The 26169-nt window shown below is 34.4% G+C and overlaps 1 protein-coding gene across 16 annotated transcripts in view; it reads right to left on the bottom strand.

Annotated features, from left to right (window-relative positions):
- The window catches only part of LOC145303663 (protein still life, isoforms C/SIF type 2-like), a 1026311-nt gene that overhangs the window by 249574 nt on the left and 750568 nt on the right, over nt 1-26169 (bottom strand). For all 16 annotated transcript variants that reach the window (XM_080145246.1, XM_080145250.1, XM_080145247.1 and 13 more), the window contains one exon: nt 4707-4876. In XM_080145246.1, the coding sequence (XP_080001372.1) occupies nt 4707-4876 (170 nt within the window). The remainder of the gene's footprint in view (nt 1-4706; nt 4877-26169) is intronic.

Genomic DNA, 26169 nt, shown 5'->3' with positions numbered 1-26169 from the left:
TAGCTGAGCAGTGGCTTGTTTCCCATCAGTTTTGGCGGATAATTTTAGATATGGTAGTCTCTTCCTCCCCTAAACAAAATCTCTCTCTAATAAAACCTTTGAAACTTTAGCAAGTCTCCATTGTGTTTCCATGCATGGGTAGTTATTGTCTTAAGTTAAACAGAAGATCAACAACTATGAGGGGATCACTGCTCACACATGGAAAAGCGACGATCAGAAAATGAAAACCAACAACCATGCATGTATGTATAAAAGAGACTTTGAGTTATCTTGTTACTTGATCGCTCACTGGTGAGAGTGCACATGTGCAAAAGTATGCATTTCATGTAAACAATAAAGTGCAAACTGGTTGTTTAATGTATAAAATTTTTCACAATGCTGAGTAGTTATAGTAATAATAAATAGTAATCTGTCGGTTGCAAGAAAAAATGTCTGCATATCTGTCAGTGAACCCAAGAGTGGCATAACAGTCCAAGTTTAGATTTTGCAGAAATTATCGCAGACAGTACTTTGTGAGTCTGTAGATACGAAGTGAGTGAGCTGTATTAGAATAATGCTCTATGGTCATAAACCATTACTCCTTGTTCTTCCATGCTATTTTTGCGACAGTATGTCAGTCCGTTCAACCATTTGCTGCTTCAAAGAATTCAGCCGAGGATGTCACATCCCTGGAGATACACATTCATTACATTATCTGGTTTTGACATTTGCTATTTCTGTGGTGCTGTTTTAGTTCACTAAATGAAATCTGTTTTCAGGAATTCGATGGACATTCATTCTTATGATGCGGCCAGACTATTGGAATAGCGACTTGGGAGTAATTCTTATAATCGATGCTGATCTTGTCTTCTTACTGAGAATGGCCTTCCATGTTGGTGACGTCTTTTTTCCAAAAAATTTTGGTGTCGGTAGTGGGGAATAAAAATGAAACCCAGTAATGTGGAATTTGAAAACGAAGCAAGGGTTGTCAAATCACAACTGTGTCAATGTATTTATGCGTTAATTTTAAAATCCTGTTGAGACATCTCCCAAAAATGTCATAATTTTTCTTACAATAGTGAGGAAGGAAAGAAACCCAGTAATGTTGAAATTTATGGTGAAGCAATGGTTGCCTAATTATTTACCAAGACAATGTATTTATGTATTAATTTGGAAATCCTAATGATCCCTCTTCTAAAAATTGTTTCAGTTTTTTTTTAAATTATGGTAGCCTTGGGGGAAAGAAAAATCATTTACCTGTCCTAGATAAAGTACAATTATTTCATACGTGCAATACCCGTCCTAGGGTGGTTAAAATATTCTTTTGCTCAAAATAGCAAATGATACATAGACATTAAAAATTTCTCTATCCTAAGAATAACAAATATGTTCAAAATCAACTTTCAATTTTCTCATTGTTTATACGGTCCCGAGCAACGCCGGGTAGCCCTGCTAGTTATTAAAAGCAAGTAAAGAATACTAATAATTAAGATAAATAATATTTATTCTATTAATAAGAGTTGTTCACTTTAGGTAAGTTTTCTTTGAAGGTGATTATTGAAGAATATCCATATATTACAACACTGCCAGGCACAATATACATGTTTTTGTTTTTTTTAGATACTTTGTAACAAAGTATTTGTATTATTTGGATTCATCGGACTACTGTTCTCATCTAGAGTGTGATTTTCACAACATTTCGGTCGATGTAACTTCGGGCCTTCTTCAGGTGTATCTTGTCGAACTCTATCCAGTCATGGCTGACAGAACAAGAGCACACTTCCCACCGTGAAGTAAATAAAGGGTTCCGCTCGAAATTCCGTCCGAATTCCCAAGTTTGACAGAAACACTCCCGAGTTCAACAAGATACAGCTGAAGAAGCTTGGAGGTTATATCGACCAAAACGTTGCGAAAAATCATGCCTAGGATGAGAACAGTAGTCCAATTAATCCAAATAATATAAATAACCTATCCTCATCTCAAAAATTCATAAACATATAACAAAGTATGTTAGTCTATATAAAATAACATAGTGTAAGGTAATCTATTTGGAGTCATTTATTCTTATGATGCGGTCAGATTATTGGAATAACGACCTGAGAATAATTATTTGACAGGTCTTCTTACCGAGAATAGCCTTCCATGTTAGCGCCTATGTCCTACCATCAGAATCCTGGAATGAAACGTTTGTGGAAACTTTCTAGGTATTTTCTTTGATGAATTAGGGGCTCTTTCAGTCTTTGACAGACTATGGATACCCATGAAGGATAAGTAAGGAAATTTTGTGGCAGGAGGTGCGCTATCTCCAACCACATCTCTCCTGAGTCGACATTGTTAAATACCAGTGGCAAGTTAAGTGCATGTACATGACGACTGGAAGCAAATGCAGAGATAAGCAGAGAGCAAATGGTCACCCATCTGCTACTAACCAGGCTCAACGTTGCTTAACTTTGGTGATCTAACGAGAACCGGTGGGTCAACGCGGTTGTGCCGTATATTTGACGAATTACTCTTTCTTTAAAAGATGTTTTTTGTAATGAAATGTACAATGTTTTTCTTTCTCTCAAAAACGAAAAACAAAACTTACATAAGTCCATTATTTAGTTTATTACAAGGCGTCACAACCACTATTTTATTTTACTTTGATTCCATTCGAAATTACATAATTTGTCTCTTCAAGTTTTCAGAACTCTTGAACTCTTTGGCTCTTTCGACAAGCATTGAAAATCATTTTTAATTATCACAACAGCTGTTCACCATTGATTTTTTTTGTTGGCACCGACTGTTCACCTTCTTTGGAATTTAAGTGGTGATAAGTCACTCTAGGTTTCTAATACTCTTTTCACACTCTTCCAGTTTGATTCGTGCTCTTCCTTCTCAGTCTTTCCATCCTCCTTAATCTTTCATGACCATTTTGTGCATGTCTGTCTGTGTATATTAAAGGAAAAGGTCAGTTTATTGAATTTCTAGCAATTAATAATAACAATAACAACAATTATTATTATTATTATTATTATTATCATCATCATTATTATTATTATATAGAAATGTTACTATTCTTCATTTTTATATAGAAGTAAAAGAAACTTATTATTTGGCCATCTTATTCGCATGCATGTTTGTGATGTATACAGAGACCCATATATAAATTAGATGACAACACTGACAAAAGAGAATTACTCTTTCTTTAAATTCTCACAGAGACACTAAGAAATATAAGAGAGTGTTTGAATCAAAATAGAGTGAGAGGACAAATGAAATACATAAGAGAAAGGTGGGTAATTTATTCGGTTTCTTATAAGCTAACTATACAATCTATCATTGCACAGGATCCAAAATGTGATTTATAAATATGTCCATGCTAAAAGTAAGTAAGAAATGTTAATAACTAAGTTAAATAACTCTTATTCTATTAATAAGAATTATTCGCCGAGCTGAGTATTCTTCGAAGGTGATTATATAAGAATGTCTCTACATTAGCACACTGGCGAATTGCTTTAAGAATTTTTTTATAATGTGTAGCAAACTATGCTAGAATAATAACAGCAGCGGAATATAATACAGCAATAGCAAATAGAAATTGTATCATAAAAAATTTGTCAAGTTAAATGCTATTTAGGCTCCATTTTTAAAATTAAGGCAGCATAATTATATATATATATATATATATATATATATATATATATATATATATATTATTTAAAAACGTCTATATATTACCACTCTTCCAGTTACTATATATTAGTGTTGGGACGATTGTATCAGGAATTGGAAAAATCAGAACTTTTTGGGGTATCGGAATTGGCATCAGAAAAAATTGTATTTATTTTCCGATGCCAGAACGATTCCTTTAATTATCTCTTTTTTTTATTTGAAACAAAATCTTCTACAGCTGTTAGTAATAATAAAATAATAAATATTTATTGATTTTTAAACTACCAGTCAAACTAAAATCTATAGATCATCTTCCACGAGTGTATTTTCAGATTTAAGCAAAATATCTGCACACTTAACATGTGGTTTTACAGCAATCGGATAAAAATAACAACTTTATTGTAAATATTTACAGAGTTATAAAGAATCGGAATCGGGAATTGTATTGGAATCGTCCCATCACTAATATGCGTGTGTGTGTGTATATATATATATATATATATATATATATATATATATATATATATATATATATATATATATATGAGGTATAAGGTAGTACATTAGGATTATGCATATATATATATATATATATATATATATATATATATATATATATATGAGGTATAAGGTAGTACATTAATTTATTTAAAATAACATGGTACAACAATTATAAATAAAAACTGGCTAGTGTGAATCTATTATAAATTCTTAGCTTCATTGATTAAACACGTTAAGATCCTGTCATTTAATAACATTGCCATGACTTAACACAAAACAAAAACGTCAGAAGATATTCATATTAGAAATCACATTTAAATAATATACAACTATTTTGATCATGGAAACATGGAAAATCAATAAAAAAAAAAGAATCCAACCGGAATTTTAATGATTTCGCTTTTGTTTAAAAAGCAGATGTTATTGATGAGAAGGTGTATTAATATTGAGAATGAATTATAAAAGAATATAAGGTAGGAATGTTAGAAGAAATTGGAAGTTATTTAGCAGAACAATGTGGCCGGGGTGGGGATGGGAGGAAGGCTTAAGCTTTGCATGAGTCACAAACTTACCTAGTACATGTCTGGGGGCACTGTCTTCTGTTATGGCACTTTCTTCATCACAGTCAAAGAAAAGCAGCATAGTTCCTTTTAGACATACCCAGTAGCGCTTCCAATTGCGTTTTGGCGCTAATTCCAATTTACGTTTCTTGTGGATCAGCCAGTTCTTCACAACCAGCCATCTGCAAAAGAAGAGAAGAAAGAAAACAGGTTAGGGTTAGGTTTAGGGTTAGAAAACTGGGCTATTATGAAGGAAAAACATTGGCTTTTTCAAGCGTTAAGAAGGGGGGTCTTTCTGAATAGGTTGGATCCCATAAGTTTTGCAAATGTCTTTCTTTGGGTAATAAAAGAATTCTGAGGAAATTCATGCATTCTCTTAGATTTAAATACCAATTCTCCACAGGATCTTATATATAAGGTGGCAGAGAAATGTCTTTGATATGGAAATTCTGGAATGTGTTGAACTCTGCAGTATTTACACCTGTCTGCTAAAAAGTGCAAACTAGATAGGACGAACATGTAACTATAATGCTAGACAATTGATTTTCGTATTATTTGGATTCTTCGGACTACTCTTCTCATTTTGAACGTCATTTTCAAAACGTTTCGGTCGGTGTAATCGCCGACCATCCGTCAGCCTTGACTGGATAAAGGTCCTAAATAATTCACAGTTGTATTTTTCGGTCGCCCACTCTGAGAATTGAACCTTCAGGAGAATATCACTTTTGCAAGTGGTTTTTCCATGTACTCTAACCACTGTGCCACGGGTCCTTGTAGACAGTTCTAATAGGGGAGCCTTAAACCTATTTTATTTCTAGTCGTAAATATCACTATTTATTATCAATTATTATTAAATCCAAATACTATGAATAAATGATTCTCATCTCAAAAATTCAGACACGTAATAAGCAATTTTTATACGGAAAACAGTGTCAAGGCAAATGCTCAACTGGGGATCAAAACCAGTAGTTCAACAAAGAGTGTGTCAAATATCTGTGTTAAGATCAGCATATCGAAAATGCTCCATTTTTTTTTTTTTTTACAAGGTAGTCACCATTTATCAAGACCTAAAGGCGAGTCGAGGATAAGGGTTAATGAGTGCATGTTGATCAATGGGATAACAGTGTAGTAATCATTACTGGTGGAAAGTTGGTATAATTTGGTTACTTAAGGGGATGGCACAACAAGAATTTGTTTACATTGGACTTTAAAACAAACATATTATAGCTTGTTTTGAATTGTCTAGTTTGACTTAGCAAAATCACTGCAAGAGCCAATGCAGAAGAGTGCATGTGCATCATCAAGGTGCAACAAAAGCATGCTGTGCACAAGACGCAGGCAACATTCACTGCCATGACAGGTGCCGCCCTCTTTAGTTTTACATATATTCTAGCTTCCAGGACTCAGGTTGGTCTCAAGAGTTTTCTTCAGACTTGCGCCAGATTTTAGGAAGCCAGTATCTGGTAGCACTAGTATCATTTAAGGTATTCAAAGTTTGTCTCCTGCCGGCCGCAATGATTGACGATAGAAATAACTCTGTACTACTGCTAAGTAAGGCATAAGACAAGATCCACTCTGTTTCAAAAAAGCCCATCCATAATCTTCTGAAGGAATACATTTAAATGAGGACCAATAACCCCAGAAGTCTCCACTGCCAAAAGAGTAACGATGAATCTGTTTGCAAAGGAAAGAAACTTTGCTTGTGGAATTTGTGTTTAAATTAAGGTGCAGACAGAAATTGGGGGGGAATTATTGACAGTTGTTGAGAAAAATATTTAACCATTTTTTTTTAAAACTCTATTAACTTATCAGTTGATTGATGACAGTTTTTTTTTTGTTTTGTTTTTAGGCAAAAATTGTGATTTGAATAGTGAGATGAGAATAGAGTGGCTGCATGTATTCTTTGAATTAACTTTTTTTTTTTCAAAAGTAATTAATCAATCTGATTTTACCAAACCATTTCACACAAAAAATTAATAAGATGAATAAAAAAAAAATGAATAAAAAATACAAGCAGAAAAAATCTAACGATTAAAGTAAGTATTATCATCGTCATGTTGCTATTCTGTACAAGTTAATTAGTAAGTCTTGTCTAATTAGACGAAAGCAACTTCTAAAACGAAACGTTCTTTTATTCAAAAGTGATTTATTATTAAGAAGTATGTTGTGGTTTGCTTGAAGCATTGTTTAATGGATGAAAGGTGTTTTTGAAAGCTTAACAATGCAGGAATTGCACACTCGTTGCAAGCAGATAAATAAATAATAATAATATAAATAATAATAATAATAATAATTGGATAATATATATATATTTTAATTTATTCACCTGATTATAGGTGCTATTTTCAGCTGTAGATGGTATTTATTCACAAACGTTTATAACAAATTTAACGCAACGACTGCTTGAGTTGAACCAAGTTGACAGCATAAAGAGTTGATTACATTTCTACCCACCAAGGGTGAGAGATGCTCTTGAAAAATGTTTGGGAATAAATACCATCTACAGTTGAAAATGACATTTATAATCAGATAAATAAATAATAAAAACATATTATTTAAGTATTATTATTTATTTATTATTATTATTTATTTATCTGCTTATAACGACTGTACAATTCCTGCATTGTCAAGCCTTCAAAATCACCTTTTATTGATTTATTATTATTATTATTATTATTATTATTATTTTAAATATATATTTCGTAATCTTTTTTCTGCTTTTTAATGACATGAAAATGTATGTTTATATGATTTGGATTATTCGGACTACTGTTCTCATCTGGGGTGTTATTTTCACAACGTTTTAGCTGATGTAACCTGCAGCTATGTTTACTGGCTTCCTGACCTAAAAATGCACTAAACATTAATGTTATTGTTTTTTCCCCCTTTCCATTTGCAAAGCTCAATCATGTTCTGCAAAGTCAAAAACAAAAATAATAATGTTCCTCTACAAAACAACCAAACTAAACACCACAAATAAATATCTGAAAATATAAAGAACTTTAAGCGTAAATACTTTTACCAAAACGACTGAATTAAATAAAGGCAAAGTGGGAAGAATTGCTGTTTTCTAGGTCGGTCAAATGCTTTGAGCGGGTGATATGTGAAGAGTCGAAGTCCTTTCATAGTACCCATCATATTTTCAACCATCTCATTAACCCTTATCCTCGAGTGGCTTTTTTTCTAGATATATTGTCACAGCAACTCTCATCCATTCTATTAAACGCGACAGAACGAATGAAGTTTCCAATCGAACAGAATAAAACTATTTTGTAAAGTTAACGAATACGATTTTCCTCACTAATTAATACATTGTGAACACCATTTTATAGGCAAAAGCTAAGAGAGATAGCCATAAAAAAATTCTATATTACAGCTATGTGGAGACTCTAACGGCTATTTCATGTATAGCAAAATGTTGCAACCATGTCATCTCAGATTTATGCAAACATATTTCTGATAATTATCTTCGCATCCACATTCCACACACACATTTAAGGGTTTAAAATACAAGGCTAGAATCTATACATGTAGAAATATTAATCTTTTGTTTAAAAAAAAAAAAAAATTAATACTCCCAGGCGATGCCGGGTCAAGTCAAATAGCTAATTTTATAGTTTATTCCACAACACACACATTTAAAAGTTTAAAATGCAAAGCTAGAATCTATACATTTAAAAATATTTATCTTTTGGTAAAAAAAAAAAAAATACTCCCAGGCAACGCCGAGTCGGGTTAGATAGCTTGTTTTATAGTGCATTCCAAACCAAATACATTTAAGAGTTTAAAATACATTCTATACATTTAGAAATATTATTTTTTAGTAAAAAAAATTAAAATTAAAAAGAAAAAAATACTCCTGACCAACATTGGATCATGTCAGCTAGCTTATTTTATAATTCATTCTACACCACACACATTTAAAAGTTTAAAATACAAGGCTAGAATCTGAACATTTAGAAATATTAATCTTTTGGTAAGAAAATTAAGAAGTAAAAAAAATAAAAATAAAAAAAAAAATCCCAGGCCACACCAGGTCGGGGCGGCTAGCTTAATTTATAGTTCACTGGATGTATATGTAGAGCCACTTGTGCAAAGATGTCTAGTTTTAGCTGTAAAGCTGTTCACATCTATTTTACGAGTGAATTGTCGGAAGCACATAAGTCTAGATATGAAAAGAAAATAAGTTATTTGTGTTTAATGGTGCTCGTAGACATATCAATTTGTCAAAATAAAATAAGCCAGCAACAATTCTCAAACTTATGTTTAACATCGACATTTGATTTGGAGAACATCAACTTATTTTCTTATATCAACGTTATCAAGTTTTTATTTAAAGTTTTAAAAAAGTCAATATTCAACCAATAACGTTCGGTCTTTGCTTCAAGTTGAAAATAAGAATAACTCAAGATCCGCTCTTTCTCATATTTTGTCTTCTTTTGTCTGAGTAGCAAAATTCTTGGAATATCCACTTATATGAAACGACGTCTCCTCGCACATCCTGATCCCAGAAGTTAAGAGGATTATTATTTAACAATTCTATTCACACACTCTCACTTCAGAAAAAATAAATCTTATTCTAAATGAAATCAATGACTTTATACAGGATATGAAACAGGGCTTAAGCTTAAAAAAAAGATCTCGTTAAACAGAGAGAGAGAGAGAGAGAGAGAGAGAGAGAGAGAGAGAGAGAGAGAGAGAGAGAGAGAGAGAGAGAGAGAGAGAAAACAAAATATTTTTTTTTTTTTTTTGCATTTTCACCCCAAACAAGGCACAGTGCCACTTTGATGTAGGAGGGGGGGGGGCTACTATTTGGGAGATCATTTGCAAGGTTACTATGTAGGGAGTTGAGCAGCAAGATATCTGTTTACATTACACTTGAACTTCTGCATGCCAGTACAGCCAGAGAAGCAGGGATCCGGAAGGGAATTCCAAAGTCTATCAGTCTAAGGGAAGAAACTGTTAGAGTAGAAGGCTTTCCACCATCGGGGTATCTCTACTGTGTAGGGGTGGGATTTTGCTGCTTGTTGGGTTTGTTGGGGGATATTTACATCAAGGGGGTACAAGGGCTTGTAGTTCGTCAGAGCATCCACCATTAAAATACTTGTAAAACAGGCAGAGGGATGCTACATTTCGTCAGTGGGACAGGGGTTGAAGTTTAGATGACAGTTCGGGACCTATTAGGTTTTGAAAGTGAGTGACTTATCTTTATATTGATAAAATTCTGTGACCACTTCTCGTGTGTGTGTGTGTGTGTGTGTGTGTGTGTGTGTGTGGTGTGTGTGACAGAGAGAGAGAGAGAGAGAGAGAGAGAGAGAGAGAGAGAGAGAGAGAGAGAGTTTTCTCACAACTGCATGACTTATACGTTCTTTTTAGTCCTGCCTTAAATACATGCAAATTTGCATCATGGATGATGCTACTATTAACTGCATCCTCATCATCCGAAGATAAAGTCTTCCTGGTCTAAAATGCACCAATGCAAAGCCAAAAGCAAAACAAACACAACCAAAGACCATGAATAATTCTTTGAAGATATAAAGAACTTGATGCATAAAGACTTATACCAAAATTACTGGATTCAGCAATAAATTACCTGAAAAGGGTTGATATGCTGTAAAACAAAAGATCCAAGTCATTATCGATCCAATGTCTGTTTTGTATATTGGCATGTGTTGAATGACAATTTTAAGTTTTCTACTAAAATGATTGAATTCAATAAAGAGTTAATGAACCATAAAATAAAACCAACCAACCAGCAACACCTCGTCTTAACTCTTTCTCACCGGGGCAAGGGAGATAGCAATTATTGTTGGTGTCCTTCCGTCTAGATGGACGATAGAGAATTGTGCCTGAAGGTTGTCATGTTGAATGGTGGCAGCTGTTGCTGTAACTGAGCAGACCGATGCAGGAGCGAGAGATTCTGTTGCACTTTCCGCAGGGATACCCTCCGTTATGCTCTGCCGATGATGCTGCTGTTGCTGCTGTCCTTTTGCGTCTGCCTCTCTTCTCCTCCCACTGTTCATTTCTTCTCTCTTCGCTTAACCGGACACACCAATCAACAGCAACCTCCTTAACTCTTTCGCATCGGGGCAAGGGAGATAGCAATATGGCAGTGTCAAAGCTATGTCATCTGGAACTCTGCTTCTTGGCAGAGCCAACCATGGCGGACAGGTCTGGCATTAAGCTGTATTTGAACCGTGATTCAGCTAGCAGGCTTTGGTTAAAAACAAGAAAAATTTAGCATCAGGCCCGGTCATCCTCCGGTTGTCTCTAATTTACTTTGAATGCCTTGCTTTTCCGGGCTTGGATTCATTGAAGTTTCAACATTTATTATAAACAATTGAATTTATGTGAAAACATGTTGGTTTACATTTGCAAAAACTGGACTTCTAAGGGTTAAAAATTGAAAAATTGGTACTTGGGGGGGGGTCATCGGATTTTTACCTGTTTATCAACTGTTTCGGTCGTGAAACATGACAGCTTCCTTATGTTAAAAATAAGTAGGTTTTAAAACACCTTTTAAAGATCGTGGCAAGTTGGTCTAATGACTATCGTACTTGACTCACTGTCTTTAGATTTTGGTTTCGATCTCAGCTCGAGTATTTTTTGTTTGCTTGCAAAAAGTGAACTGTTTAGAAAAAACATAATACTCGCATATACATGTCTCAATTTCTTTCCGTTTTTTTTTTTTGTTTAACTTCATTTTTTTCAAAAGGAATTTAACGTTACGTTTAATACCTACAGTATTTCTGTTTCTAATAAATAAGAAATCTGCATTAATAAAAATATAATATTTATGCGAATTTTACGAACGGGCAACGCCGGACGGCCTGCTAGTATATTCTTGCCGTTTGTTTTTTCTTTATTTTCTTATTTCAATACTGTCTTTTTTTTATTTTATTAATATGCATTCCTGGTCACTTGCTGCATTTGTCGTTGTAAAATTCAGTTGAATAAAGCCTTGGAAAAAAGGTCTTTCTGCTTGCGTTTTCATATATATATATATATATATATATATATATATATATATATATATATATATATATATATATATATATATATATATATATTTCAACTCGATCCTAAGCGTTTGAGACCACTTTTACAAATGCCTCCCTGAAAATCGTTTAAAAGGTGTTTTGGTATGTTTGTCTACTATGCAAAATGGATACCTCATTCAAAATTCGCTCACTAGTTGAAAATAAACAATTCCCGATGCCTTTCATGGTTGCAAACTCCTTCGAAGTGCTCAAGAAAGACATTACCGAATTTTCTGTAAAAATTATCGATGATGAATTGCCGTTTGTTATTGAAACCCATGCATTAGAAAAGCTATCGAGGCACGCTCTTACAGCTGGACGACCTATAACGTTCTTTTCCCGGTCGTTAAATCCCTCTGAAACACGACTTCATATAAAATAAAGTGTATGCCAGAGTAGAATGTGTTTGTAAATGGAAAAATTTCATTACTGGGGAATATTTCACTATTACTACAGATCAGCGATCCGTATCTTTTATGTTTAAACCTGCTAAAAGCGGAAAAATTAAAAACTATAAAATTATACGGTGGAAAATTAAACTTCTTCCTTTTTCATATGATATAACACACCTGGGAATGAAAATGTTGTCACTGATACGTTATCGCGAACATGTGATACTGCTATTTCTTTATTAGAGGAACTAAAATTGATTCATAGTTCTTTAAATACATCCTCGAGTACAACGCCTTTTGTAAGGTCACAAAATATGTCATATTGAATCGATGAAGCCCGGCCTATAACTTTAGAATGTCCTAGTTGTGCCAAAATAAAACTCCAATTCCTTAAATCCTCTAATTATATCCTTATCCATTCTACTGCCCCGTTTCAACGTCTTTTTGTTAATTACAAAGGATCTCTTCCGGTATCCTCGTCAGATTGTCGTTACATCCTTACTGTTGTCGACGAATATAGTCGATTTCCTTTCGCCTTTCTTTGTCGTGATTGCGCTTCTCAAACCGCGATACAGTGCCTGATGACTATTTTCTCTATCTTCGGACTTCCCTTACTTATCCATTCCGATCAGGGGACTTCAATCATTTTCTGCTACGACTTGAGATTGGATCCAGTAACACCACTGCTTTTAACACAAGGGGTAACAGCCAATGTGAGCGCTATAATGGAATTATATGGAACACTATCTTATTAGTTTTAGAATCTTGACGGTTAACCATTAACGATTAGCAGGACGTTCTACAGAATGTTTTAAATGCTATTCGCACTCTACTATGCACGACCACTAATGCCACCCTTCACAAACGAATGTTCAATTTTGAAAGGTGCTCTTCCAATGGCACTGCATTGCCTGTTTATGTCTGCGAACCTGGAAAAGTGTTATTAAAACAATTTGGTGGCAGGGGCAAATATGACCCTATTATTGAGGTAGTGAAACTCGTCAAAGTCAACCCTACACATGCGAGAATTCGACACCGTGATGGTCAGGAGGATTTAGTCGCATTGAGACATTTGGCCCGTTTTCCATGATCTCTGGTTTCTGGTGAAAATCCATACTCAGATTGACCTCCGGATTCTGCTGAGAACGTGGACCGAGATTGACCTCAAGATTCTGCTGGGAACGTGGATCTCGGAAATCTGCCAACTTCGCCAGGTGCAAGTCCCGAGATATTTCCTCAAACTCTCAGACTTCTGACCCTTTCGCGGGTGAGCTGCTTCCCCGCCGGCCTAGCAGGACTCGTAAACCAGTCCAGCGGCAGGATTTATAACACTTTCTAATGATAATCTCTGTTTCAAGTGGGATAGAGTGTTATAATTTTCTTATAATAACTTTAATAATAAAGTGACTTTCTCTTTATTTGCATATCTCCTCTCACGTGATCTTGTCGTTTGCTTTTTTATTTATTTTCTTATTTGAATACTTTCTTTTTTTATTTACTTCATTAGCATGCATTCCTGGCCACTTGCCGCATTTGTCGTTGTAAAATTCAGTTGAACAAAGCCTTGGAACAAAGGTCTTTCTGCTTGCGTTTTCATATATATATATATATATATATATATAACTAACTTAAGGAAACAAAACTTGATTAACTCAGCTTTGTTACAAAACTAGATAGAAATTTAAAAAGTTACATAGAAAATGTTTTTTTTTGTATTTTCAAATGAACAAACAAGTAGGAAAATAATTTCTATTAACGTGTATGACTGCTTAAATTGACGTAATGGTTGTTTTGAAAGCAAAAGCAGCCCGTTTTGAAAATAATAAAAGAGTTTGTTTTGACCAATCAAGTTAGACATCTCTTCCTTTGATGTTGCTTTTAAGAATATGGTTCAATAATTATTCTAATAGAGTTATTTACTAAGGTGGGAGATAGCGATGGTGAAGTGGATAACAGGGTGGACTAACGACCGAGGTGTGCCAAGTTCGAAACCACTTGGCTCCATTACATTATCCCCCCCCGCTTCATGTTGCTTATTAATTCGTATGGAAGAACGTAAAATGATTCAATTATCATAGTAATAAAAAAAATTATAAATTAAAAAAAAAAAATTATTATGGGAACACACACACATATATAATGAGTGGGTGGTGGTTGGAGAATAAAATAATGTTGTTTTTTTTTAATAATTTTTTATTATTATTATAATTCAATATTTGAATCGTTTTGCGTTCTTCCATAAAAATTAATAAATAAAACCTTAACTTTCATAGCGCGCACGCACCAAGCGTCATTTTTGGGACATTACAAAATATAACCGTTGACGAACGACACACGAATTTTCTACTATTGAACTCTTCTATTTACTACCGCAGCAAAAAAAAAAAAAAAAATTTTGATGATGGCGTATTATGCCAAATATAAATTTTCAACAAATAAATATTGCGTTGTAATTTGGCTTATAAACGTATATCATACATATGGATCGTTTTAGGATAAGAATTTGTTGACATTGGATTTGAAGACGACCAAATTGTAATCAACAGGAAAACAGTGTGGTGGTAATGTGTTCCAGACTTACTGATATTGGCAACCTTCACGTGGTCGCTTATTTAGGTACTTTATTCCAGAAAGAATTGAAGAAATCAAACCGGTCAAAAGAAATTCGTACTGATTGATATGTTTTTTGCTCAGCTTTACATAAAACCATGGCATTGCCGATGTCTTATTGAGGAACAAACCCATTTCTCTTGTTACTTGTTTAGTCATGGATTTTTTCCACATTAAAACCGACCTTGTGGCCAACTCTGTCCTTGTAAAAAAGTTATTTCCCTTGGAATAAAATCCAAGTAATCAATCTTGAATTATTCTTGTATAATATTAAGGAAATGCGTTCTCCTGTCTGGAAATTAAAAAAAAACAACTTATTCCACACAAGAAAGTGAGTAAGAAAAAGCCTCTCTTTTGCACTCTTTTTCTACCTAGCTTTCACAGCCATCAGATGTGGGCTTCGAAGTAATGACAATAAATGGTGAATTCAAGCTAACCAAAAGTTTTGCAACTGAGGCACTTACCACTGCATGTGCATTATTGCACAACCTGCTGGGCCCCACATATAACTAAAGATGGGCTCCTCATATAATTAAAGATGGGAGCCACATATAACAAAAGCTGGGCTCCACTTATAACTAAAGATGGGCACCACATATAACTAAAGCTGGGCCCCACATATAACTAAAGATGGGCCCCACATATAACTAAAGATGGCCCCACATATAACAAAAGATGGGAGCCACATATAACTAAAGCTGGGCTCCACATATAACTAAAGATGGGCCCACATATAACTAAAGATGGGAGCCACATATAACTAAAGCTGGGCTCCACATATAACTAAAGATGGGCACCACATATAACTAAAGATGGGCACCACATATAACTAAAGCTGGGCCCCACATATAACTAAAGATGGGCCCACATATAACAAAAGATGGGAGCCACATATAACTAAAGCTGGGCTCCACTTATAACTAAATATGGGCCCCACATATGACTAAAGATAGGCCCACAGATAACTAATGATGGGGGCCACATATAACTAAAGATGGGAGCTACATATAACTAAAGATGGGAGCCACATATAACAAAAGATGGGCCCCACATATAACTAAAGATGGACCCCACATATAACTACAGATGGGCACCACATATAACTACAGATGGGCACCACATATAACTACAGATGGGCACCACATATAACTACAGATGGGCTCCACATATAACTAAAAGTGGGAGCCACATATAACTAAAGATAGGAGTCACATATAACTAAAGATGGGAGCCACATATAACTAAAGATGGGAGCCACATATAACTAAAGATGGGCCCCACATATAACTACAGATGGGCACCACATATAACTAATGATGGCTCCAACATATAACTACAGATGGGCCCACATATAACTAAAGATGAGCCCCACATATAATTTAAGATCGGCCCCATATATAACTAATCATGGGCTCCACATATAACTAAAGTTGTGCCCACATATAACTGATGATGGCTCAACAAATTACTAATGATGGGACCCACATATAACTAATGATGGGCCCAACATATAACTAATGATGGGCTCCGCATATAACTAATGATGGCTCCCAAATAAATAAAGATGGGCCCCACATATAACTAAAGATGGGCTCCACATATAACTATTGATGGCTCCCACATATAACTATAGATGGGTACACATATAACTTATGATGGCCCCCACATATAACTAAAGATGGGCCAACATATAACTACAGATGGACCCACATATAACTAATGATTGGCCCCACATATAACTAAAGCTGGGCTCCACTTATAACTAAATATGGGCCCCACATATGACTAAAGATAGGCCCACAGATAACTAATGATGGGGGCCACATATAACTAAAGATGGGAGCTACATATAACTAAAGATGGGAGCCACATATAACAAAAGATGGGCCCCACATATAACTAAAGATGGACCCCACATATAACTACAGATGGGCACCACATATAACTACAGATGGGCACCACATATAACTAAAGATGGGCTCCACATATAACTAAAAGTGGGAGCCACATATAACTAAAGATAGGAGTCACATATAACTAAAGATGGGAGCCACATATAACTACAGATGGGCTGCACATATAACTAAAAGTGGGAGCCACATATAACTAAAGATAGGAGTCACATATAACTAAAGATGGGAGCCACATATAACTAAAGATGGGAGCCACATATAACTAAAGATGGGCCCCACATATAACTACAGATGGGCACCACATATAACTAATGATGGCTCCAACATATAACTACAGATGGGCCCACATATAACTAATGATGGGCTCCGCATATAACTAATGATGGCTCCCAAATAAATAAAGATGGGCCCCACATATAACTAAAGATGGGCTCCACATATAACTATTGATGGTTCCCACATATAACTATAGATGGGTACACATATAACGAAAGATGGGCCCACATATAACTAAATATGGGCCCACATGTAAATACAGATGGGCCCCACATATAACTAAAGATGGGCCCCACATATAACTAAAGATGGGCTCCACATATAACTAAAGATGGGCTCCACATATAACTAAAGATGGACTCCACATATAACTAATGATGGGCCCCACATATTACTAAAGATGGACTCCACATATAACTAATGTTGGCTCCCACATATAACTACAGATGGGCAAACATATTACGAAAGATGGGCCCCACATATAACTAAAGATAGGAGCAACATATAACTAAAGATGGGCCCCACATAAAACAAAAGATGGGCCCCACATAAAACAAAAGCTGGGCCCCACATATAACTAATGATGGGCTCCACATATAACTAATGATGGGCTCCACATATAACTAAATATAGGCCCCACATATAATTAAAGATGTGACCCACATATAAATAAAGATGGGCCCTACATATAACTAATGATGGGCTCCACATATAACTTATGATGGCCCCCACATATAACTAAAGATGGGCCAACATATAACTACAGATGGACCCACATATAACTAATGATTGGCCCCACATATAACTAAAGATCGGCCCACATAAGATGGGCCCCACATATAACTAATGATCGGCCCCACATATAATTAAAGATGGGCCAACATATAACTACAGATGGGTCCACATATAACTAATGAGGGGCCCCACATATAATTAAATATAGGACCCACATATAATTAAAGATGGGACCCACATATAACTAATGATGGGCCCCACATATAACTAATGATGGGCTCCACATATAACTAATGATGGTCTCCACAAATAACTAAAGATGGGCCCCACATATAACTAATGATGCGCCCCACATATAACTAAAGATGGGCCCCACATATAACTAATGATCGGCCCCACATATAATTTAAGATGGGCCCCACATATAATTTAAGATGGGCCCCACATATAATTTAAGATTGGCCCCACATATAACTAATGATGGGCCCCACATATAACTAATGATGAGCCCCACATATAACTAATGATGAGCCCCACATATAACTAATGATGAGCCCCACATATAACTATGGGCTCCACATATAACTAATGATGGCTTCCACATATAACTACAGATGGGCCCACATATAACTAAACATGGGCCCCACATATAATTAAAGATGGGCCCACATATAACTACAGATGGGCCCCACATATAACTAAAGATGGGCTCCACATATAACTACAGATGGGCTCCACATATAACTACAGATGGGCCCACATATAACTAAAGATGGGCCCCACATATAACTAAAGATGGCCTCCACATATAACTAATGATGGGCTCCACATATAACTAATGATGGCTCCCACATATAACTACAGATGGGCCCACGTATAACTAAAGATGGGCTCCACATATAACTAATGATGGGCTCCACATATAACTAATGATGGCTCCCACATATAACTACAGATAGGCCCACATATAACTAAATATGGGCCCCACGTATAACTACAGATGGGCACACATATAATTAAAGATGGGCCCCCACATATAACTACAGATGGGCACACATATAACTAATGACGTAACTATTTTTGTTGTTAGTTCACAGAATGGTGTGGATTCACTAAAAACAAATTAAAGTCGATTTTATTTTACGTTGCTCAATTAACACAAAACTTGTTGAAAGTTATTTTCATTTTTTTTTTTATTCTTTGTGCAGTGAATAAATTAATATTGTAAATTGAATTTTCAGTTTTCATCAAATTTTAGTATATTTTGACATTTGTCTCTTTAATCGATTCGATTGTCATGTCTGTTATTTCAAAGGTGTTAATTGGTTTAGTCTCACACGTTATTAAAACTGTTTATACTCGATTCTCTTATTAACACTTTCCGTAGAATTTCCCGATTTTCGTTGATTTATGAAAATTTTCACACGTGACCATTTATGGTTCTTTCATAAACAGAACAATATTTTATAAATGTTTCTCTCTTTCATATATATATATATATATATATATATATATATATATATATATATATGTTTGACTCTTGTCCAAGTTACTTACATCTAAAATTTCAAGGGTTTAGACCCAAAATTGGCGGAGGAGTTTGGTAGAGACTGCAAAAGTCAAATCTTTTTAGCTTTGCCCGCTTGGCAGCCAAATTGTCGGGCAAAAACTGATTAAAAAGCTTGCCCTATATCTGAATACACTTTATGTAAAATTTCAAATGTTTAGACTAAAAATTAGCTCAATGATTTGGTAGGGACCGCAGAAGTCAAATGTTTTTTAACTTTGACCCCAATTTTGACCTCTTAACATTTATTGTTTTGGGCTCAAATCAAATAAAAAAAATTTATCCATGCCCAAGTAATCTACATCTAAAATTTCAAGTGTTTAGACCCAAAATTGGCGGAGGAGGTTGGTAGAGTTTTCGAAGGTCAAATCGTTGAACTTTGACCTCTTGAGAGGTAAATTTGTGGCCGAAAACTTATTAAAAAGATTTTCCCAAATCTCAATACCCCTTATGTCAAATCTTGAGTCTGTAGACTGAAAATTGACAGAGTATTTTGGTAGGGAATTGACAGAGTATTTTGGTTTGGTGTACATGCACAGACAGAAAATTTCACTTATATATATATATATATATATATATATATATATATATATATATATATATATATATATATATATATATATGAGAGAGAGAGAGAGAAGGATGTTGTAGTTTGCTTAGGTTAAAAGATGTATTTGAAGGCTTAATAGCGCAGAAAACAATACAATTGTCGAATACAGGATAGGTAAATTAATAATTGATAATATTGACAAATTCAATAATTTTCAATTAAAATATTTATTTACCGGTGTGAATGGTTGAATTCAGTTGTTGTTGATTATATAAAGTTCCTTGTCTGTATCTTGACAAGGGAGTATACCTCCAAAAATTCAGGAACTTTATATCATCAACGACAACTGGATATAGCCATTCACACCGGTAAATAAATATTTTAATTGAATCAGAGAGTAGTATCTAATTATTGTCTTTAGTCAATGGAGGGGGAAACCTTTCTATACTGAGGCAATTTTATTTTTATATACTTCCAGAGTTCCCCTTTTTGGGGAGCTGGTTTTTTCACACATTAAAAACGACCTCATGTCACATTTTGTTTCCGTGTGGAAGCAAATTAATACCTAAATAAATAAATAGTTCAGAAATTAAAATTTTGAAAACTTAAAGTATGTGCATAAATATTGATATTGATAAGAAAATCCTAACTTTATAAAAAAAGCTCAATATTTGCAATAGAGCATCGGTATAATATGAAAGGAAATCAGACTTTTGCAAATTAGAATTTAAAACCTTTATTATTCAAAACAAGGAGTATGGGAGAAGTAAAGTTTTAAAACAATACTCCATACATGGGTGAGTGGTGGCTTTATAGAGGTACAGGATACTCTTGGGTGTGAGTAGTCTTCTAGCACGATAGATGGTACACACTTTCTTTGCGGCAGTCTTCACATTGTCCTGTATTTGTTCCAGTTCATACTGCCCGTGAATGTTTAGCCAAGGAGCTTGAACACAGTGAAAAAGGTGTAATTTTTTGAATGCCCATTTTGTTTAAATGTTATCTTCCGTACAGTTTCTTTCTCATAGAAGAAATCTCGACTTACTTTACTCTAGCGTTATTTCCATGGTAGGTGTTTGAATGAGCTCTAATCACTGATTTCCTTCTGTAAAACATTCACACAAAAAACCCCTGTGTGCCTAAACGTGTGCCTAAACCTAAACAGAACGCCCATAAACAAAGTTTCTTTCCAAGAACTATTCATCTGTGAAACACAATACCAAGGGAGCTAGAATCATTGCAGTCACCACAATACCATATTTATTCTAGGACTAATTCTACTTAAAATGACCCAAGAATAATTAACATTCTTCAAAGAACATCAGCGTTCTTAGAAAAGTAAACGGTAAGATTGGTATACTAATCCAAATTTACGTGCCTCCTCACGAGGTCGAAGTTAGACACAATGCCGGTTTTTATTGTGGGGTAAATCCAGCTTCCCAAGAAGGTACTCTTGATTGGGACAATAATTGCCTCAGCCGAGGAGTTCTCCTACACAGATCAAGGATAGGACAGATTAAGTGTAGTTATTGAGAATTAAACTTTTAGAAAATGAAGAAATAAAAATTGTTAGCGATGAGACGATTCCAAATAATTTTCCGATTCCAGTACAATTACCAATTCTGATTCTTTACAAATCACTAAATATTTAGCTGTAGAGTTTTTTTTTCTTTAGATTACCATAAAAAAAACCTGTGATATATTTTCGTGAACGTAAAAATACACCTGCGTGGGTTATCTATAGATTTTAATCTTATTTGTAGCTTCAAATCAATAAATATTTACCATTTTATCTTTAGGAATGGGACAAAACCAAAAAAAAAAAAAAAGAAAAGAATTAAAAGAACCGTTTTTTGACATCGGGACGTGCATGTTTCCGATTTCGATAACTTAAACAATTCTGATTCCAATCTCGATTAATCGTGCCAACGCTAAAAATTCATTGGAAGTTGGGGCCTGAGAAAAAAAAAAGGTTATAAGACCATCACAACCCTTGACCCGAGACCAATGACCTCCGAAAGTGACCCAGTGTCAATATTTGTCCTATTATTGTTTTTAGATCAGTTAACTGTATTTATCAAATGCGAAATAATAAAAAAAATTACATTGATTTTTATAACCTGATTATTTTGACGTCATTTTTTTGGAAAACTTTTACTGTTTATTTATTTTTTTTAATTTTATATTTATTTATTTTATTTAGTTTTCAGATGGTGACTGTTTAACTGGCGGATTTCGCTAAATCAAAAGAGTCTAAACCATTTCCGAAATGACCCTTTCCTTGTTGATTGCGGTATATTGCTGGTCTTGTGCAGTTCTAAGAGGTCCGCACTCCTAGACGTTGCCTTCTCCCTTTGGAAAGATCTTAGTTAATTGCTAATCGCCTAAGGCACCGGGGAATGCCGACGTGGCATCTTTTGCTGGGTTAGTGCTTCCTCCTCTTCGAGGGTGCTGACATTTCAATTCCACTTTCTGACATTAGTGTCATATTTCTCTCACTATGGAAGAGAAACAAATACCTTCATTTGATGACCGAAAAAAGAAATAAAATTCTGCTTGATGTTTGTTTTGAAATAAAAGTCCGTTTTAAGTAATTACTTGTCGAAACTTTGAACAAAGACGAAGAAAAGAGATTATTGACGTCACATTATTTAAAAAATTTAACACATAAATTGGATAAAATGATCTGATGACAAAATATTTAAAAAAAAAAAAAGAAAAAAAAGAAAAAAATTCTCCATCTGTTTGCTCAACTTGTAAAATTTGTTGATTGGAGAAAATGTTTATTTCATTTAAATTGTGCAGACAATATTCTGATTTAGAAAATCTCTTGACTCAAGAAATCAGATTTATTTTATCATAATTGGAAAGTTGCCAGCAGAAACATTACGCTAGTTCTAATCATAAGACGATAAACGTGGTCCAAGCTTTAAAACATCATTCAATATTTTAAAACCTTGAGAAAAACATTTTGTATAAACTTCAGGCTGGAGTTGGGGAAGGGAAATCATTGAACAATGTACGATCAAAAGTTAAACCAGACGAATGTCATAACTGATTCTTGTATTGAAGAAAACTTCCAAAGTTACACCCCCCTCACACACACACACACACACACACACACACACACACACACACACACACACACACACACACACACACACATATATATATATATATATATATATAGAGAGAGAGAGAGAGAAGTAGGTCGAATAGTTGAGATAATATAAACATTAATACGTTTATTGGTATTTATTTGCTTCTCCACGAAAGCAAAATGTGACACAAGGTTATTTTTAATGTGGGGGGGGGGGCAACCAGCTTCCCAAAAGAAGGACAAAAGGGGCACTCTGATAGGGACCAAAACTAATAATTGTTTCAGTATAGAGGGTTTCCCCTCCATTGACCAAGAACAAATTAACTTAAAAGTAGCATCAAAACAGATACTACACTTTGATCTTGTCCCGAAGGCCAAAAAACAGCAGTAAAAAAGCAAGTGAAGCTTACATTTGCATTTGCCTAGTAAACTTCTATTACTTACATGATTATATATATATATATATATGTATGTGTGTGTCTCGTATATATATATATAAACACACACACACATTATATATATATATATATATATATATATATATATATATATATATATATATATATATATATGGACTCTCCGATCGATGTCGACGTATGAGATTCCGCCACATCAACTAAGTTGCTTGGAAATCCACACAGATGATTTGTTTATAGTGGTGAAGGTTTTGTGTAGAACCAACCACACTTCTGGTATTACGTTTAACCTTTGTCAATGCAGTAGACCTCAGAGTTACCTTTTCCTATATGCATGTCTAGCAGTATCAGAAATTTCGTGAAAACTATTGAATAATTCCACCCGCTCTCTTTCGAAGCTTATAACTCCTCGAAAAATGTAATTCAAGCCCTAATTTTTTTTCTATTAAAGGAGCAAGGACCAAGGTTTCATAAAAAAAAAACAAACAAAATAAACAAACAACGTGTTTTTTTTTTAAAAAAAGGTTTAAGACTTCGGACTTTACAGGTAAATTTCTAAAAAAAACACTACTTTTTTTTGTTTTAAATTTGAATATATAATTTATTGATCTTTTATCTTCAATTTGTGATATATAAAACTTTGGTACATGAATTAATTATTTACTTTTTAATAGACATTTGAAAATGGGGAGGGACGTGAATTAAAAAAACGTTTGTCTAAAATATTATATTCGGTTTATTGGAAAGAGCATAAAATTTCACATTGACCCTGAAAATATCGTAAAAATAGAATCAATAGAAAAATTTTGATAGATTTTTAAAGTTTAAAAATTGAAAAATACTGAACTCGTAACATTCAATTAATTTCATTACTGTTTTCTAAAAAATAAAAAAAAATATTTCTATTACCTTTAAAGCGACTTTAATAGTTTATTTTGGAAGTATAATCCATAAAGAAAATAAACAACCCACCTTTAAAAGAGAAATTACGAGTTTTTATATTTTATTTGCAGTTTCGTGTTAGGGGTGTCAAAAATTCCTACAAAAATTCTCATACGCCTAATGCATGTCTTAACGAAAACTGGGAGCATCTCTTCCATACCAATCTAGAAATTTCTACGATTTGGCGTGATAAAATAGTGGCTAACCTTCCCAAATGGTCACCCATCTGGTACTGGCCAGGCTCAACGTTGGTTAACTTCGGTGATCTGGCGAGAATCGGTGTGTCAAGGTAATTGTGCTTGTGATTGTGTCGTATATCAGCCGTTTTGTTTCAATCTGCAAAAAGTATGGATATTTGTTGGATGAAATTATCTTATTGTCCTAGGCGCATAAAACACACAATGTTTTTGTAGCGATGATCTTTTACGCACTATTATAATTGAGACTGTTTTTAAGCTTTTATTGGGGGGGGGGTACATATAGACTCCCAAACTGCTTAACAGAATCCCATTAACAATTGCATAAAGCATTCTTGTCATGCTTGGTCTATCAGACAATAGTCAGCTGGGAAGTTCTTGGAAAGCAATTTTGTCCATGGAAGTTTGTTTTTGTTGACTACAACTTGCTCGTCCTCAAATCAAATATTAACAATTTTTATCCTAAACCGTCCCATAAGCAATCAATGTTTGAAAATGGAAATCGCTCCAGACAGAGCATGAAGCCACTTGAGGTGAGGAGCTAAAAAAACATTATTTCAAGGTCAAAACTACTCAACGTGAGATGAATAGATTCAGACTCAGAAAACAGCAATTCTTCCCCCTTTGTTACAAACATCGTTCATGGAATTTCTGATTTTTTTTTTTTTTTTAGATGCGGATTGGTTATTCATATTATTTGGATTCATCAGACTACTGTTCTAATCTTAAGTGTGATTTTTCACAACATTTCAGTCGATGTTATCTCCGACCTTCTTCAGGTGTATCTTGTTGAACTCAGAAATGTTTCTGTGGAACTCAGAAATTTAGATAGAATTTTGAACGGACTCTTTATTTACTTCATGGAGGGGGGTAGCATGCTCTTGTTCCATCAGCCATGACTGGATAGAGGTCTTAAGTAATTCGCAATTGTATTTTTCAGTCACCCATACTGAGAATTGAACTTTCAACCTTAAGGAGAATATCACTTTTATAATTGATTTTTCTGCGTATTCTAACCACTCCACAAGGACCCGTGGCACAGTGGTTATGATCGTTCATGGAAAGTAATGAGTAGAGAACAAAATAAAAGAGGTACGAGGCTGCCGAAGACAAACATGAAGTTCCGCTTTCTACTTTCTTAGTTCCATTTAGACTCATACAGAAGAAGGAAATTATTTACAATGGTTGTAGATAGACGCGTGTTTGCTGTGAATGTTTTTTTTTTACAGAAGAAAAGAAAGATTAGAGCTCAGTCGAGCACGGGCTATAACTAATACTGGTAATTTATTTTATTTATTTTAAAAGAAAATTATATTATAGATTCATGCAAAGAACACTCATATTTTTAAACATAATTTCATTGTCAGCATCCATTCTACAAGTGATGAAAAATGAGCCTTGAGCCATTGATACCTTTCAAGAAAACTGATTAAGATGAGTGCATCTACTAAGAAAAAATGAAAAATTAGAAAATTAAACTGCGGCATTAACCCAAAAGCAGATTTAACCAGCTTCCTCTAAAGAAGGAAGTTTCATGGGAGTATGAAATTCACAAGATTTCTCCAGTCGGATGTATAACCCCTGTTAGGAGAAATGGCGACATGAGGCTTTTGCAACTCTTGCAGAGAGGTGTCGATCTCCCCCTCCTACATTCAGCGCCTGGTATTCCCAAACTGGTCACTCATCTAGTACTGACCAGGCTCTATGTTGCTTAACTTGTGAGATCTAACAAGAACC

This window comes from Euprymna scolopes, chromosome 19, assembly GCF_053919585.1.
Source record: "Euprymna scolopes isolate OS-2025 chromosome 19, ASM5391958v1, whole genome shotgun sequence".
NCBI classification, from domain to species: domain Eukaryota; kingdom Metazoa; phylum Mollusca; class Cephalopoda; order Sepiida; family Sepiolidae; genus Euprymna; species Euprymna scolopes.
The sequence above is the reverse complement of the archived record's forward strand: the minus strand, read 5'-3'. Positions and strand labels throughout refer to the sequence as shown.